The following is a 14,769-nucleotide window of genomic DNA, read 5'->3' as shown; positions in this document are numbered from 1 at the left end:
TCCACAACCAATTGAATCGGGTGTATCCGAAGAACCTTGTGAAACTTCACAGGTTGATACAACACTTGATAAGAACCAATTGGAACTCATCCTTAGACAACAACGTGTCCATCCCTATCATCTAAGAAACAGAGATGCTTGAACTTGAACCTTTGTATATCATTTCATAACCCTTCCCTGAACTCTTTCCATTCGGGGTGAATGTCATATTAGCATCTTGTGTAAAATCTTATCAATTTTTCATTCTTCTATTTCAACATGCATGTAATTCTAGATGAATAAAGCTAGTTATTAACTAATAATCATTCGTCTTCCATGTTTGAATCATTACAAAATGGTATACCTACTTCTACTAAATGGATAAAGAAATTCTTTTATTTTGAAACTATAACATCTCAAATTATTATTTTACTGAGAAAACTTTATTTTATTGTTTCGAATTTATATGGATTTTTATAGTATTAGTGTGTACACTACATTATAATCTATGACTAACTGAAATTAATTTACAGTCTTTTTTTTTTTGTTTTTATTTATTTTTTTTTTAGTCACTATTAAAATTTTTATAGATATAGCAGTTCAAAACTCTGCAAGAAAACTTTATGATCGTATAAAATAATGAAAAGCAGAGATTAATTTAGAAGAAGTTTCATAAAAGCCAAGGAAACTGCTGTTATTATCTTGAATGTTAGTGAAGAATTGTCATGGAAAGAGAAAGCAGGAAAATATACGACCATAGACATCTCAAAGACTAGTGTTCAAGTGTTGAAGAAACTATCAACAAATTGGAGTCATACTATAAATAAACAGTTCTTTACATTAACAATGTTTTTGATAGTGGGATTTCTGCAATTCACCATATTTCATGGGATAGTACACATATTTAATATGACATAGTACACACATATTTTTACTAACTAATAAAAAAACAGTTTCAAAACCTAACTTACATATAATTCAGATGTTGTGAGCATATTTCTTCATTCACAAGAACGAAATTTCAATTTCAACAAAGTAAATAAGGAAAATAATTCCTTCAATTTATACTTCAGTAATTCTTCTGACAAATTTAATGTACTGGCATTCACTTGTGTCAATTGTGCAAGCTTTTTCCAATAGATACACAGCCACAAATAAGGGGCCAACCAAACACAGCAGTCTTATGCCAATGTTGAGACAAGTGACAACCAAGTGCAATTCCATTGGCTAATTCCACAGATGCATATATATTTTTTAAATTAGTTATCAATCCAGTCCTATCGATCCTATACTACAATTAAACATTTTTAAAAGGTTTTCTTGGTCAACCAAAATGCTCCCAAGCGACACCAGTTAGAGATAATAAAGAGTTAAGTCATTTGTTTCAACAGCATATCAATATCAATGGTCATTTAACCAATAAATGAGCAGAATGAAAGAATTCATATCTTTCCCAAATACTATTAGTTATAGTCAACATAATTGATATGATTACAATGTGTAAATTAGTTAGTATTATTATCTAAACTAGTCAAATTATGTGGAACTTCCATAGTGGCTTTCATCATTTATTGCTATTTGTTTCCCCACAAGAGCAAAATGTGACACAAGGTCGTTTTTAATGCAAGGAAAAACCAGCTCCCCAAAAAGGGGAACTCTGTAAGTAGGCAAAAATAAAAATTGCCTTAGTATAGAAGGATTTCCCCCTACACTAACCACGGACAAATTGACTTAAATATAGCAGCAAAACAGATACTACATTAATTTACTGATTTTTTTTAACAAAGTTTGAAAACTAATTATTTTCTAATACTGATTTGCTTTTTAGTAGAGTTGGAAAACTAATTTTCTAATATTGATTTTTTATTTTTTTAACAAAGTTGGAAAACTAATTATTTTCTAGTACTTATTTTTTTTTAAACAAAGTTAGAAAACTAATTTTATAATTTTTTTTTTTTTTTTCTAATGCCAACTAATTTCAAAGACTTTGATAGACTGTTGATTTGCTTTCCACCCCTGATCAGCTATGCCCGCTTTTATGATCTTGGATTGCAGATTACTGATGTATTTCAAAATTAATCTTTGTATTCCCTGCTACAACTGCTAGGAATCATATTAACAAATCCCAGGACCTATTAATCTCTTTGACTAACCAAGAAGATAGATTAGTAGTCATTTGGGAGTAAAGACATTTTACAAATAGCGATGGGAAAGTTTTTCATCCAGACTGTAATAAACATGTTCACATGATTACTTTAAATCATTCAAAATATTAACTACAAGAATAAAAATTAATATCAATCACATCGCAAAAGTATTTGAATGTGTTCAGTTTATTGACTGAATATTGTTCTGAAATTTCAAAAGTATGATGCAGTCTAAGCACTTGGTTACATTTTTTCCACTTTTGTAAAATACATTCTGTTCAAAGGGATTTTACCCCTTCTTTGATTTATGTTTCAACAAATGCAGTATTAGTTTTATTTTCAGAGTATGCATGGGTTTATTATTTATATTAAGCCTTTTCACCAATAAAATGCCAGAATGCCTATTGTTGGTGGCAATTTTAATAATTTCTAGATTTATTTAATAAAAATAATTTCTAGACCTATTGAATAAAGTGATAGAAAAAGTGAACAGATTTCTTTCAAGTTGTTTCATATTTGTTCTTTATAAATACAACCAGAAAAGACTCAGATGAGACAATACAGGCCAAATAGGCACAAAAAAAGTCCATAACATTTATCACAGATACTACTGAGCTTTGCAGTATACACAGTTCATCAGTTTGGAAAATGATAATTTTTTGTTGAATTTTTCATTTTCAGATTGGTTGGTTGGTTGTTTTATGGCATATCAACCCTTTTCAGATTATTTAATGCCGAATCCAGTGATTTTGAAGAAAAATTTTTTAATAAAATATTTGTTTTTTTCAAGTCAGTTGGGACCCTAACAGGTACTACCACTCTGGGTCAGAGTGGACCTGGGAGCAATGGCAATTAAGGGGTGGCTCCACACTCTCCAAAGCCTGCAAGCTGGGGCCTTACCATCGGATATAGTTTAAGGTCATATCCAGGACCTTTATTTTCAGCAAAAATTTCACAAAAATAAAACTATTTTTCAGTCTGTGGAATAGGCAAAAGTAATTTAATTATTTCGATCATCAGACACACTAAAATAAGGTTTCTAGCTTTTTACACCTGTCTCAGGAGGTTTTAATAAGTATTTCTGATCCAAAAGCTGTTATCTTCTGATGTGTAAAAAAAAAAAAGTATGAAGAAATGTTTGACTACCAAATCAATAGCCTTTTTTCTTTTTGGATATAGGAACACAATCTATTCATTTACTGGGCATTTGAAAAGATTAAAAACCATTTTAATTTTGTTTTATAGTGAATCAAGAAATGGGCAAACTCTAGTTGAAGCTGTATACAATTAAAAGTACCATTAAATGGAATTTACAGTCCTATTCAATCTCAACAGATTTCAATATCACAAATAAGGTTTATCAGTACCAATTGAGACAAACTTAATTGATAATCCAGCCCAGTTTCATCAAATCTTCGTAATCTTCACAGTCTCTCCTATAAATAGTTGATATTTTCTAGAACGAATTCCTGCTAAAAATGAATGCCAACAATAATCATCTGATCTATTCAAAATAAATGATGCCCAACAACCACATCAGACAAGTACAAACAAGGTTGATTGTTTTAATGAGAAAGCAATGACTCATAACCAAGGTAATACTTATACCAGGCCTGGCAAATATGTGACTAGGATCACAGACATGTGAAGATCAAAATTACTACAAAATAATTATTACTGAGAAAAGTTTTAGCAAGAAATTTATTAGCATTGTCCAGTAATTAGTGAATTAGCAACTCTGTACATGTTATTAGGAAGCAGTTTACAATTATTGATTTATTTCCATAAAATCAAGCCATCAGTTAAACCATTGCATGTATGTTCAATGACTTAACTAGGATCTCTTGTTAATTATTTAATTATCTTGCTTGCTTTCCATTTTTTGTGTCAATTACAAAGAAATATAAAATTTCCATCATTTAAATCTGATATCACTATTTTTTGCCATCAATTTGTTTAACACTAACAATTTTCCAAAATGTCAAAACTTTTTCAATAAAATAAAATGTAATTTATTGTATAATAATACTGAACACTTTTAGATTGGAAAGCAAATATTGCACAAAGATTCAAAGCTTGGTTTTCACTTCATTCTTATATGCAGAGAACTTCTTCAAAATGCTATCTCAGCAAGTAAACGAAAGAGGGAGTTTCGACTAGAACAGATCTTCATGAAAATTGTTCAAATAATCAATTCTTTTTCTGTATGCTCTCATTCTTTTGTTGATCCATCCATAATATTCATTTGACTGATTAGTTCAAACTAAGATAATTAAAAGTCGTTTGACATTTGTTCTTCATTAATACTTAGGCTTATAATTAGTGGTGGGACGATTAATCGGAATCGGAATCGTTAATCGTAAGAATCGTGTATTTTGGGAGGTATCGGAATCGGAATCGCATCGTTAAAAAATACCTTAATTTTCCAATTCCTTCATTACGATTCTTTTAGTCTGATGTTGAAAAAAAGAAAAAGAATTCCTGATATTTCTAACCGCAAGAGAGAAATGTAGCATGTTATAAAAAGAAACCAAAGAAATTCATTATTAACAGGGCAATGCTTAGTGCCCCTCCTTTACAAGGTTCATTCATTCAGATCTATTGTAATCAAAACTACAAAAGAGTTAACTTGAAAAGAAGTATGCAGGGCTCTACATTGCGAGTAAAAATAAAAAAAAAAACGCTTATCTTTTTGGCGACTGTTTTTTTTACTGACAAATCTTCTAATAGTGAATGAAAATGCTTTTTCAACTTATATTTTCTTAAAATAAAACGAGCAAAGTCAAATTATTTAAACAGTAAAAGGCTTAATAGAACAATATACTTTTTTCTTTTTTTAAAAGAAGGCTTTTGAAAGAAATATCTCTAAAATGAAATTGATCACGTATTATTTCGCAAAATTTTGACAGTCGTCGGCTTCTTTTGAAGTTTCAAAAAAATCGACCCCATACCTATCTCTTCCAAACCTAAAGTTATTAAATAACCCCTTCGTTAATTTAAAGGTAATTAATTCAATTCAGTCAAGTTGTTTTTTTTTTAATTTCATTGAAATAAAATCCATTATTTTTTTTTTTTTTTTCTCCAGAAAGATAAAACCCTGAATTTGATTATATTAAAAGCAGAATAATATAATCTTTTTTCTAGAATTTTAAATTGAAAATTAAAAAAAAGTGTTTGGCGCAGTTTTTTGCCGAACGAAAAAGAAATTAATATATATTTTTTTAAAAGGTTTTGTAATCAATTAATTTTTATGTCTAAATAATATTTACGATTAATTAAATAATTTCATTTTAAAAAGTATTTATAAATAGAATTTTACTTAAGACTTATAGTTTAGCAATATTGAACCGCATCAACCATGTGTGAATTGAACACAGTCAACCAAAAAAAAATTCAAAAGAAAATGCATATTTGCATTTCACTATGTAAACTTTTATACATTGGTTTCAAAAATTAAATTCTATAAGTTTTTTTTTGTTAACTACTGAACAACGTGGAAAGGTGTGGGGGGATGATAACCGTCTTTGAAAGGCACTAAACTCCTAAAATTTATTTCTTAAAAATTTTAAGCGGCATTCCCCGACGATTTTAAAGCACTCTCTCCAAAAAAAAAAAAAAAAAAAGATTTGATTTTTAAGTTTGGGAAAGATATATTTATTATAACCGAATTCCTGTATGAAGACTGGATCTACTTTATTGGACGTTAATTTGAGAGATAAGTAATTTTTCAATGTTTAATATGTTTTTAAAGTTTCAATTATCAATTAAATTTTTTCATTGCATTTTTTTTTTCAATTTATTTAAAAAAAAAAAAAAAAAACAGGGTTTAAAATGTATTTTTCAAGGTAACAAGCTTCGAAATAAGTCTAATAAAAAACAAACTCACTTAATTTTTAATTTCGACAACCCTGAGAATTTAATTATTAAAAAAATATTGAAATGTGACATTTTTTTTATTTAACATTTCTATTAGTTCAATTAATTTTCTTTCAATAATTCATTTCACTCAACAAACTTCACCATTTTTTTTTCATTTTTTTTTTTTTATCTTTTTCTGTAATTTTGGTAATAATGTTTGCTCAATTTTATCTAGTATTTCATTTGTTTTTTTTATAGTGGTATCATTTTTATATGTGTTCCTTTGATATACCCTATTTCAAAATTAGTTTGGCTAAACTTATTCTTCACGTTAGAAACAACATGTAAAAGCAATGAAAAAGTTAGAAAAAACAATAGGTGTTAACTACTCTTTGTGAATTATGGAGGTCTGAAGAACTGCCGTCACAAATACAACTATCAATAGCCAAACAAAAAATCGTTTTTGAAATTCCTTTAATTGTAACTTTTCGCTATACCTACCTTTTGGTATAAAACACAAAAAGTTTCGATTAATGGTATTTCTCAAATATGGTCGTTAACTTTGGAAGGGTTATTTTGTATCTACAGCGCCATGTCATGTGGTATATTGTTTTTTTTATTACGCACGTTCATTTATAAATTATTAAATTAAATATTTATCTTTTTTATATTTAATTAGTATATATTTTCTTTCTCTTCCGCTATATTTTTTTTTATTTAATTCATTAAATCTGTAAATTATGAGGACCAAAATAATGAATCGTGTTAATTTATTCTCTAATTTTCTTGTTTTTGTTCTGTTATATAAATTCTATTTTATTTGTTTTTGTTCTGAAGGATAAATTCCATTTTCTTTGGGGGTTTTTTTTCTGTATTCCAATTACGTAAAATAAATTTTCTCTAAAATAAATTTTGCTAATTTTTCCGTTTAGTTTACTATATAATAATTTTATTTAAACCAAAACACGACGGTGTAGACATAAAATATCTCTTCCAAAGTTAGGGAACATATTTGGGAATTACCGACCATAAGTATAAAACTACCTGGTATATTTCAAAACAATAATTCCCTAGGAATCGGAATCGGACTTGGTATCGGAATCGTTAATCAATATTTTCCTGGAATCGGAATCGGAATCGTATAAAAATTAGGAATCGTCCCAACACTACTTATGATATATTGAGCATGTAAAGTATGCCGGATTGTTTGACTTTATTTTAAAAAGGATTTATGTGAAAAAATACCATAAATGTAGTCAATTAGTCTTTCATATTGTTTTGTTTTTCCTTAAGTCAAATCAAATTTATTTGGGGCATTTTTATTGCAATTTGAGAAGTTTAGAAGAGTGAAACATTAAGTCTAATTAAAGTCGGCCAGTCCATTAATTTTGATTTAGTAATTTATAGTATTTATAAAACTCAGTTTTTAACAACTTTAATAACCTTTTTTTTTACATGGAAAATTAGTTTTGCTGCATTCCCCATAAAATGTTGATGAAAATTCATGTTTTGCCTACCTAATTTGACCAATTTTTAAAAAATGATACTTTTCGCCAAAAAGTGAAAAAAAATGTAACTAAAGGCTCAGATTATGAGTATACATACAGTCTGGATGAACAAATAGTTGCACAGAACGAAAATCTCAAAAATGACTTCTAACTGGCAGAAATGAGGCCAAAAGTTTGAAGAAATCCAGCAAAGAAAACTTTTAAGAAAAAATGAAGGAAAGAAATTTCTATGAAAAATAAATTAAATCTTACCAAGAATTGGTTTCCATCAATCACTAAACATGAATCAAACAAGAAAAAGTTCAAATAAAACAGAATGATTAAAAATTAAAAATTGTTTTAAAAAAACGCATTTTGTATATTAATACACTAATTTGTAGTAAGTAATTGAAGTGTCTTACACGAGAGAAACACTTCATCCCTTGCAATCATGAAGAACTAGAACCTATAATCTAATCATGAGAAACTAGAAGTAATTATTTCATCATCAATGATGATAATGAAATGTACATGCCATCCTTACAATTGCTAATGGACATTATGTAACAGTGAAAGATGGAAGGGAGAAGGAGTTGTAGGAGGAAGGAAATAGAAGAGGATTAAACAAAAAGGCTGTTAATTCAATCAGTTCAACACATTTTTATTTTCTCTTCAAATTGATACAAAAATAAATTTTATTACACAATATCAAAGAAACTGCTGATGTAAATTGTTTGAATGTAAAGAAATGTCATTATTATATATGGAGGTAATGGTGATCAACTAGTTAATGACACAGATTGAAGACCTGGGTGTTCAAAGTTCAAATCCAGTTTGTTCCACAAAAATCATTTTCACTTAGAATGTTAACAACCTTGTTGTGGTCCCTCCCGTAAGTACCCAATGTCTTTCCAGAAAACATTCTGATTACAAAAATATTGGGGAAACCAATACAAACAATAGAATCTTCAGATTCATATGATATCATGATGATTAATGATATAAAAATCCATATTATTTAGATTATTCAGATGATTATTCTCATCTTGAGTGTTATTTTCACAATGTTTCGGTCGATGTAACCTCCGACCTTCTTCAGCTATATTTTGAAAAACTCAGAAATCTTTCTGTTGAACTCGAGAATCTGCAGAGAATTTTGAACAGAACCCTTTATTCATGGGCTAGCATGCTCTTGTTCCATCATCCATGACTGGGTAGAAATCCTAAGTAATTTGCGACTGTATTTGTCTGAGACTTGAACCATCAACCTCCAGAAAAGGAACTTTCACAACTGAATTTTACCACAAACGGAATGAGAGTGTGCTACCCTCGTGCATTGCATGAAGGATTCTGTTCAAAATTTTGTGTAGATTTCAAAGTTCAACAGAAAATTCTTGAGTTTGACAAGGCACACCTGAAGAAGGTTGGAGGCTACATCAACCGAAACATTGTGAAAATAACCCTCAAGATGAGAACAGTAAAATGAAGAATCCAAATAATATGAATAATCAATCCTCATCTCAAAAAAAATTCAGAACTGTGATGCAAAAATAAAGATTTTTTAATGTTTTAATGATTTATTAGAAAAATGTAACATTTTCTCTATTTTTGATAGAACAAGTAATTACGTAAAATATTTCATGCTTTTTTTTTTCGGTGAAAATTCTGAAGTGAAAGCAAACCATTTTATTTTTTAGAAAAATACTTTTTATGAATCAAAAACTGTGAAATTATTTTCAAGAAAAATGCATAAGAAAACTGATTGTAATTTATTTCCTAATTAAAACCAAAATTAATCTCCATGCTCAAACCTACAATCATGGTATTTTATTAAGATCAACATTCCTGCAAATGCTAAACAATGTTTCAGAAATTTTTAGATGACAACTAATAATTTGGATTGTTTCGATTATTCAGACTAATGTTATCATCTTGGATGTTATTTTCACAATGTAACCTCCAACCTTCTCTAGGTGCATCGTGTCAAACTCGGGAATGCGTACAGAATTTTTTAACACAACAAAATTCATTATGCCAGGGGTTCTTGTGGATCTGTGGAATAACATAAAGTGCTAAGTAATAATCAGTTCTAATTGACATTCTGGAGGTTGAAGATTCAATACCGTACGTGATACAATTACAAATTACTCTAGATTTCTACCTAGTTATAGCTGATGGAACAAAAGCAGGCTATTCCTGTAGATTAAATAAAGTTTTCTGTTCAAAACTCCAGAAAGATTTGAGAGTTTAACAAGGTACACCTGAAAGAGGTTGCAGTTTACATCAACCAAAACATTGTGAGAATATTATTAAAGATGAGACAATGATCCACAGGTATCTTCCCCAAGTTTCTGTTTCTTTCTTTGCTTACTACCTTTGAGACCATCTTGTTTCTTAACTTGTTGCTGTCTTCTACCAAACACATAGTGTCTGACCGTAGCAGACAAACTGAGTTACATTATAGCAAAAGAAAGATTTTATTTTTCAAATTAGAGAACAAGTTTTCAAGAAATGGGCAGATAAAAGGAGAACAAAAAGCATAGGTATTGTAGCAATTTTATAAAAAATATAAGAAATAGCACATTTATATTATCACACAAAAATAGAAAATAAATGTAACAAAATAAAAACTGAAAATCACACTTTTTACAATTTTCAGTTTCCTCATTTAAGCTGTTATCACATTTCATCCATTTTCTCTTTCAATCTTTTCCAAGTGTTTTGCATTTAACTCAGTGTCATAGAATTTTAAACCTAGTCTTTTACTGGAGTCATGTTTACACACAATTCACATTTCATTCTTTAGGCATTTAACTTGTTAAATCATTTGCTGCCTTTTTTTGCTTGCAGTTGAATTCAGAATCTCAAGATACACAGCACATTTTTTTTTAAACATCCAAGTATTAGGTTAAAAATTTCATGACAATCACCAAATTTAAGACATTGTTAATGATAATAAAAATTCCTCATCCAAATACAAATATAAAAAGAAATGGAAAGTTAAGATCAAAAATAAAAAATATATATACTCACAGGGTTTACAAGTGGAAATATGTCCCCCAAACTCATCTTTTATTCAAAATAAAATAGTACACCATACAATTAAAGTTCTACATTGTATGTCCTTAACAGCATTTTGTGCAAACACACCATGCCAGGAAAAATGTATATATTCTGAAATAAAACAAAAAGGAATTGGACTACTAAATATTTTTATAAATAAATTAATTCATGTTTAAAATAAATAATGGACAGATAAATAACTAATGGGAGAATAAAAGTCTGATTGATAAAAGAAATTATATGTATGGAGTGGCATTTTGAAATAAGCAGCTGTTAAGTATTAAATTTGTCTGTAGACACTTGTGTGTGGATCTTTGTGTTTCAAATTGAACATATAGATCAACTAATGTATACTTAGTTGAGAATAACAGGAAACGTGATAGGAAAAAAATAAGTGAATACAAGGTTTTTAATTTACATTAAAAAAATTCTTTTTAAATCATTTACACACTATTCTACATAAATAATAAGAAAAAAACGAAAAGAATTAGGAAAGTGATAATAAAAAAAAAACACTCCCCTCACATAGCTGACTCATCCCCATATACACACAAATAAATTGATTACTACATAATAATCTTAGAACTAATGTTATTGTCACTCGTGTGCTATTCTTTCTGGAAATTGGTAATGGCCAGGAAATGGGTGATCATTTTATATGAATTTTTTTCAAAGGAAAGTAATCTACTATAAAATCTAAAATAGTTTGAAAAACAAAAAAAAAAAAGCAGCAAATTTCTCTGGAAAAAATAGGCCAATAACACAGTGCAGTACACATTGGTGATTCGTAAAAATAGGAGTACCAGGGTAGTTCAGATCAGAAATATAATGAGAAAAAGGTAATTAGTGATATGGAATACTATTTCATGATACTTAATTTGAGGTTATAGGACCTTGCTAGAAGATTTTAGCCATTTATAAATGTAAAGGCAATACTAGTTTTAAGCCAGAATCACCAATTTTTGATAATTCTTTTGAAAATTTATCCCACTAGGTTGTAGTACATTCAACAAACTAGAGGCTTGTAAATAGAAACAGTTTATAACTGAATATTGTATTTATACTTGGAACTGAAATAAGAGATTGATATCATATATGATATCAAGATAGAACAAAATTTCATTACTGAACAAAAGTATAATGAACTAGCTGATCAGTGTCCCAGTGTTGCCTGGAGTAGTAGATCATCTCAAGAAATTCCATTGAAATAGGCAAAGTTTTCTATATGAGGAATTGTAGGCAATTGCAAATGTTTTTATTATTCACTTCCAAACATGACTCTGACAAGCTCTTCAAACTATAGTCATCATTTAAATCCCTTAACTCAACTGAATGGCAAAGAGTCCCAAAAAGAGTTTGGTTGATCACACAAGTTCAAAGTTACATTTTTTTTTTTTTTTTTTTTTTTTTTTACATAGGCATCACCACTTATAAAGGCCCAGAGACCACTCGAGGATAAGGGTTAAGAGTGTACAGTAGTCAATTGGACAATATAGTAATCGTTAGTAATGGAAATTCAGTAAATTTGTTAAGTGGAATGGCTCATCAAGAACTTGTTTATGTTGGACCTGGAAAGCATGAAAACAGAAGACAATTCCACAGGCATGCACTTCTAAGAAAGAAGCCTTGTTCATGGAATCTATGTTTAGGTTTAGGCACAGATAAAGAGTTGGGGGAATTATTGATAGTGTTTTCAGCTAGAGGAGTGTTTCTTGTAAAAGTTTGGTGAGGGGGGGGCATAGATTGAAGCTCAGTCGAGCACTTTCCATGAAAATAACGATAAAGCAGAGACAAACTCACAACATCTCTTCTGTGAGATAGAGGTTGCAAGGACGAGAATAGGACATCTCCTATGCACAGTCATAGTTGCTTCATCTTCTCAAAATTGATTTTTCTCGAAGACAATAAACAAAATGGTTGAAATCTGATAATGCAGCAGCAGAAAATTCTCCCTTGATGAGTTCCTCAAATAAGAAATGTCTCTTTGGAAATTTCATCAGGTGATTGAGAACCTTAACATTAGAAAACCTCACACTGTGTTACTATTACTTTGGTTTCAGTTGCTTCCATGTTTGAAAATATTTGCAATGTTAATAAGATTCAATTACTAAGATCAATACTACATCAAATATGAAGGAATTATCATATAATGATGAAAGATTCTGGGAAAGTTTTACACTTTTCAATTGTACAATCCTTTCTCGAAATGAAGATTATTACGTTACCAGAGAATTCATAGTGTGCAATCTGAAGAGAACATTGCAATTAATTCCAACATGATTGGCAGATATAAAATAGTCACTACATCTATTTTCAGATCTTACATGACAATTAAAATTCAATCTAATTAAAAAAAAAAAAAAAAAAAAAACAGAAAAATATGAAAATGTCATATTCTAAAAATCATATAAATTAATCAAGTAGTTTTATATATATATATATATATATATATATATATATATATATATAATGATTTTTTTTACAATTTTTAGTGATTCTCATAGTAAATTGTATCAATTACAAGGCTGATTTTGCTCTCTGTAGTTCGAATCCAGTTGTTTCCCTTTATTTAAAACAACATGGCAGATCAAAATACAAATTAGTTTCCTCATAAAATTTGTTTTGTTATTTTTTAGTTTCAAAAAAACAACATTTGATTATTTATATGATTTTTGGAATATGACATTTTCATTCAGTGACAGGTACATACAGGGTGACTCAAAAGAAAACGGGCCCCAACTCTAATTAGGCCCCATTTCTTAGTGTTTTGTCTGAAGAAATTAAACTTTGGTCATAATTTAGTTTATTATATTCAGAACATCACATCAAAACACTAGGGTCTTTAGCCTTTTTTTCTCCGTTCTACAGCATATGTTCTAGATGATCTCCATTTACCTTTTGTTTTTTTTTGGGGTCACCCTGTACATAGATTTTTCTGTATTTTTGTTTTTTAATTAAGTTGAATTCTGGACAAGCACTGACAATTAATGGTTCCATTGAAAATGAGAATGTCAAAATATACAAATGCTAAAAAAATCCAATGCTATTACTTCAGTTAATGGATACAATATAAACCTTAAAAAAAACATGAAGTAAATGAAAATTTGCTTTTACATTCTAATAAATGTCAATCTCTGTTGCCTTAAATTGGCCTAAATTATTGATTAGAAGACATTTTGCCTTTCAATTTTCCTATTTTATGAGGTACAATATTTTTCAGATTTCACTACATAAACTGAAATTGAAATTTTTTGGATTCAGTTATATTTTTAAAGGTCAAGATGGCAATTTCCTATTCTGTCTATGTAATTTTTTTTCCAAACCATGGATGCCTGTTGTTTTGATAAAACTGTATGAATAAAATTTAATTAAATTATAACAAAAAACTTTGTCTTTATAAGCAAACTATGGCAACCCATTTTTTTTTTCTACTGAGCAAAGCCAAGATGATGAATATCTATGTAACAAACCTTTTCTTATACAATTCACCCTATAAATGTATATGAATGAAAAAACAGTCAATGTATTCTAAAGGGTAAACAATAAATTATAAGATTATATCAAAATATTAAATAAAATATTATCAAAAAAACGTTTTTTCATTAAACATTGCTCTTGATCTGGGTTCATTTTACAAAACATTTACATGCTGAAGTGAACTTCCTAATAAATACAATCAAACAAATTTTCATAAATGGTTTATATTGAAGATTTCAACTTCAGATGGCTGCAATTGGAACGTTATCTTAACGAAATTAGTTCTAGTTTTATAATAATTTGAATGTAATGATCAAATTGGTTGGTTAGTTGGTTGTTTTGTTTTACAGTGAATCAACGTATTTTGGGTCATTTAACATTGACTTGAATTTTATAAAAGTTGAACAAAAGGTAAAGAGCAATTTCAACAAGTTCATATATTTAACAAATTATAAATTTTCAATAGATACACATTTTATAAACAATTTTATTTTGGCTTTTTAGGTTCTATGGCATATCAACCACTATGGGTTATTTAAATGTCAAATCCAGCCTACGTACGTTATGTGCGTTGCGCGTAATTGACTTGCAAACACAAATCCCATTGGACTAAGTTTGGGAATGTAAGGAATACATACACTTTTCTTTTTTTTTTTTTCTTTTTTTCCTTTGAAGATTGTAATGTTGGGTATGGGGCAGCCAAACCAGCTGCCAACATTGCCCTGCTTTTTATTGAAACCAACCGAGAGCTCTTTTTA

At 28.9% G+C, this 14,769-nt stretch overlaps 1 protein-coding gene across 5 annotated transcripts in view; it reads right to left on the bottom strand.

Moving 5' to 3' along the window:
• Nucleotides 1–14,769, bottom strand: part of LOC145286041 (inositol-trisphosphate 3-kinase homolog) — a 70,572-nt gene that overhangs the window by 49,708 nt on the left and 6,095 nt on the right. For 3 of the 5 annotated variants that reach the window (XM_080134667.1, XM_080134670.1, XM_080134668.1), the window contains exon 2: nucleotides 10,505–10,645. In XM_080134667.1, coding sequence (XP_079990793.1) covers nucleotides 10,505–10,540 — 36 coding nt within the window. In that variant the 5' untranslated portion in view covers nucleotides 10,541–10,645. Of the gene's footprint in view, nucleotides 1–7,744; nucleotides 7,768–10,504; nucleotides 10,646–14,769 lie in introns of those variants that run through there. The other 2 variants (XM_080134669.1, XM_080134671.1) reach the window with 1 other exon arrangement.

This window comes from Euprymna scolopes, chromosome 10 (genome assembly GCF_053919585.1).
Source record: "Euprymna scolopes isolate OS-2025 chromosome 10, ASM5391958v1, whole genome shotgun sequence".
Taxonomy (NCBI): Eukaryota; Metazoa; Mollusca; class Cephalopoda; order Sepiida; family Sepiolidae; genus Euprymna; species Euprymna scolopes.
This window is presented reverse-complemented; position numbering and strand designations above follow the sequence as displayed.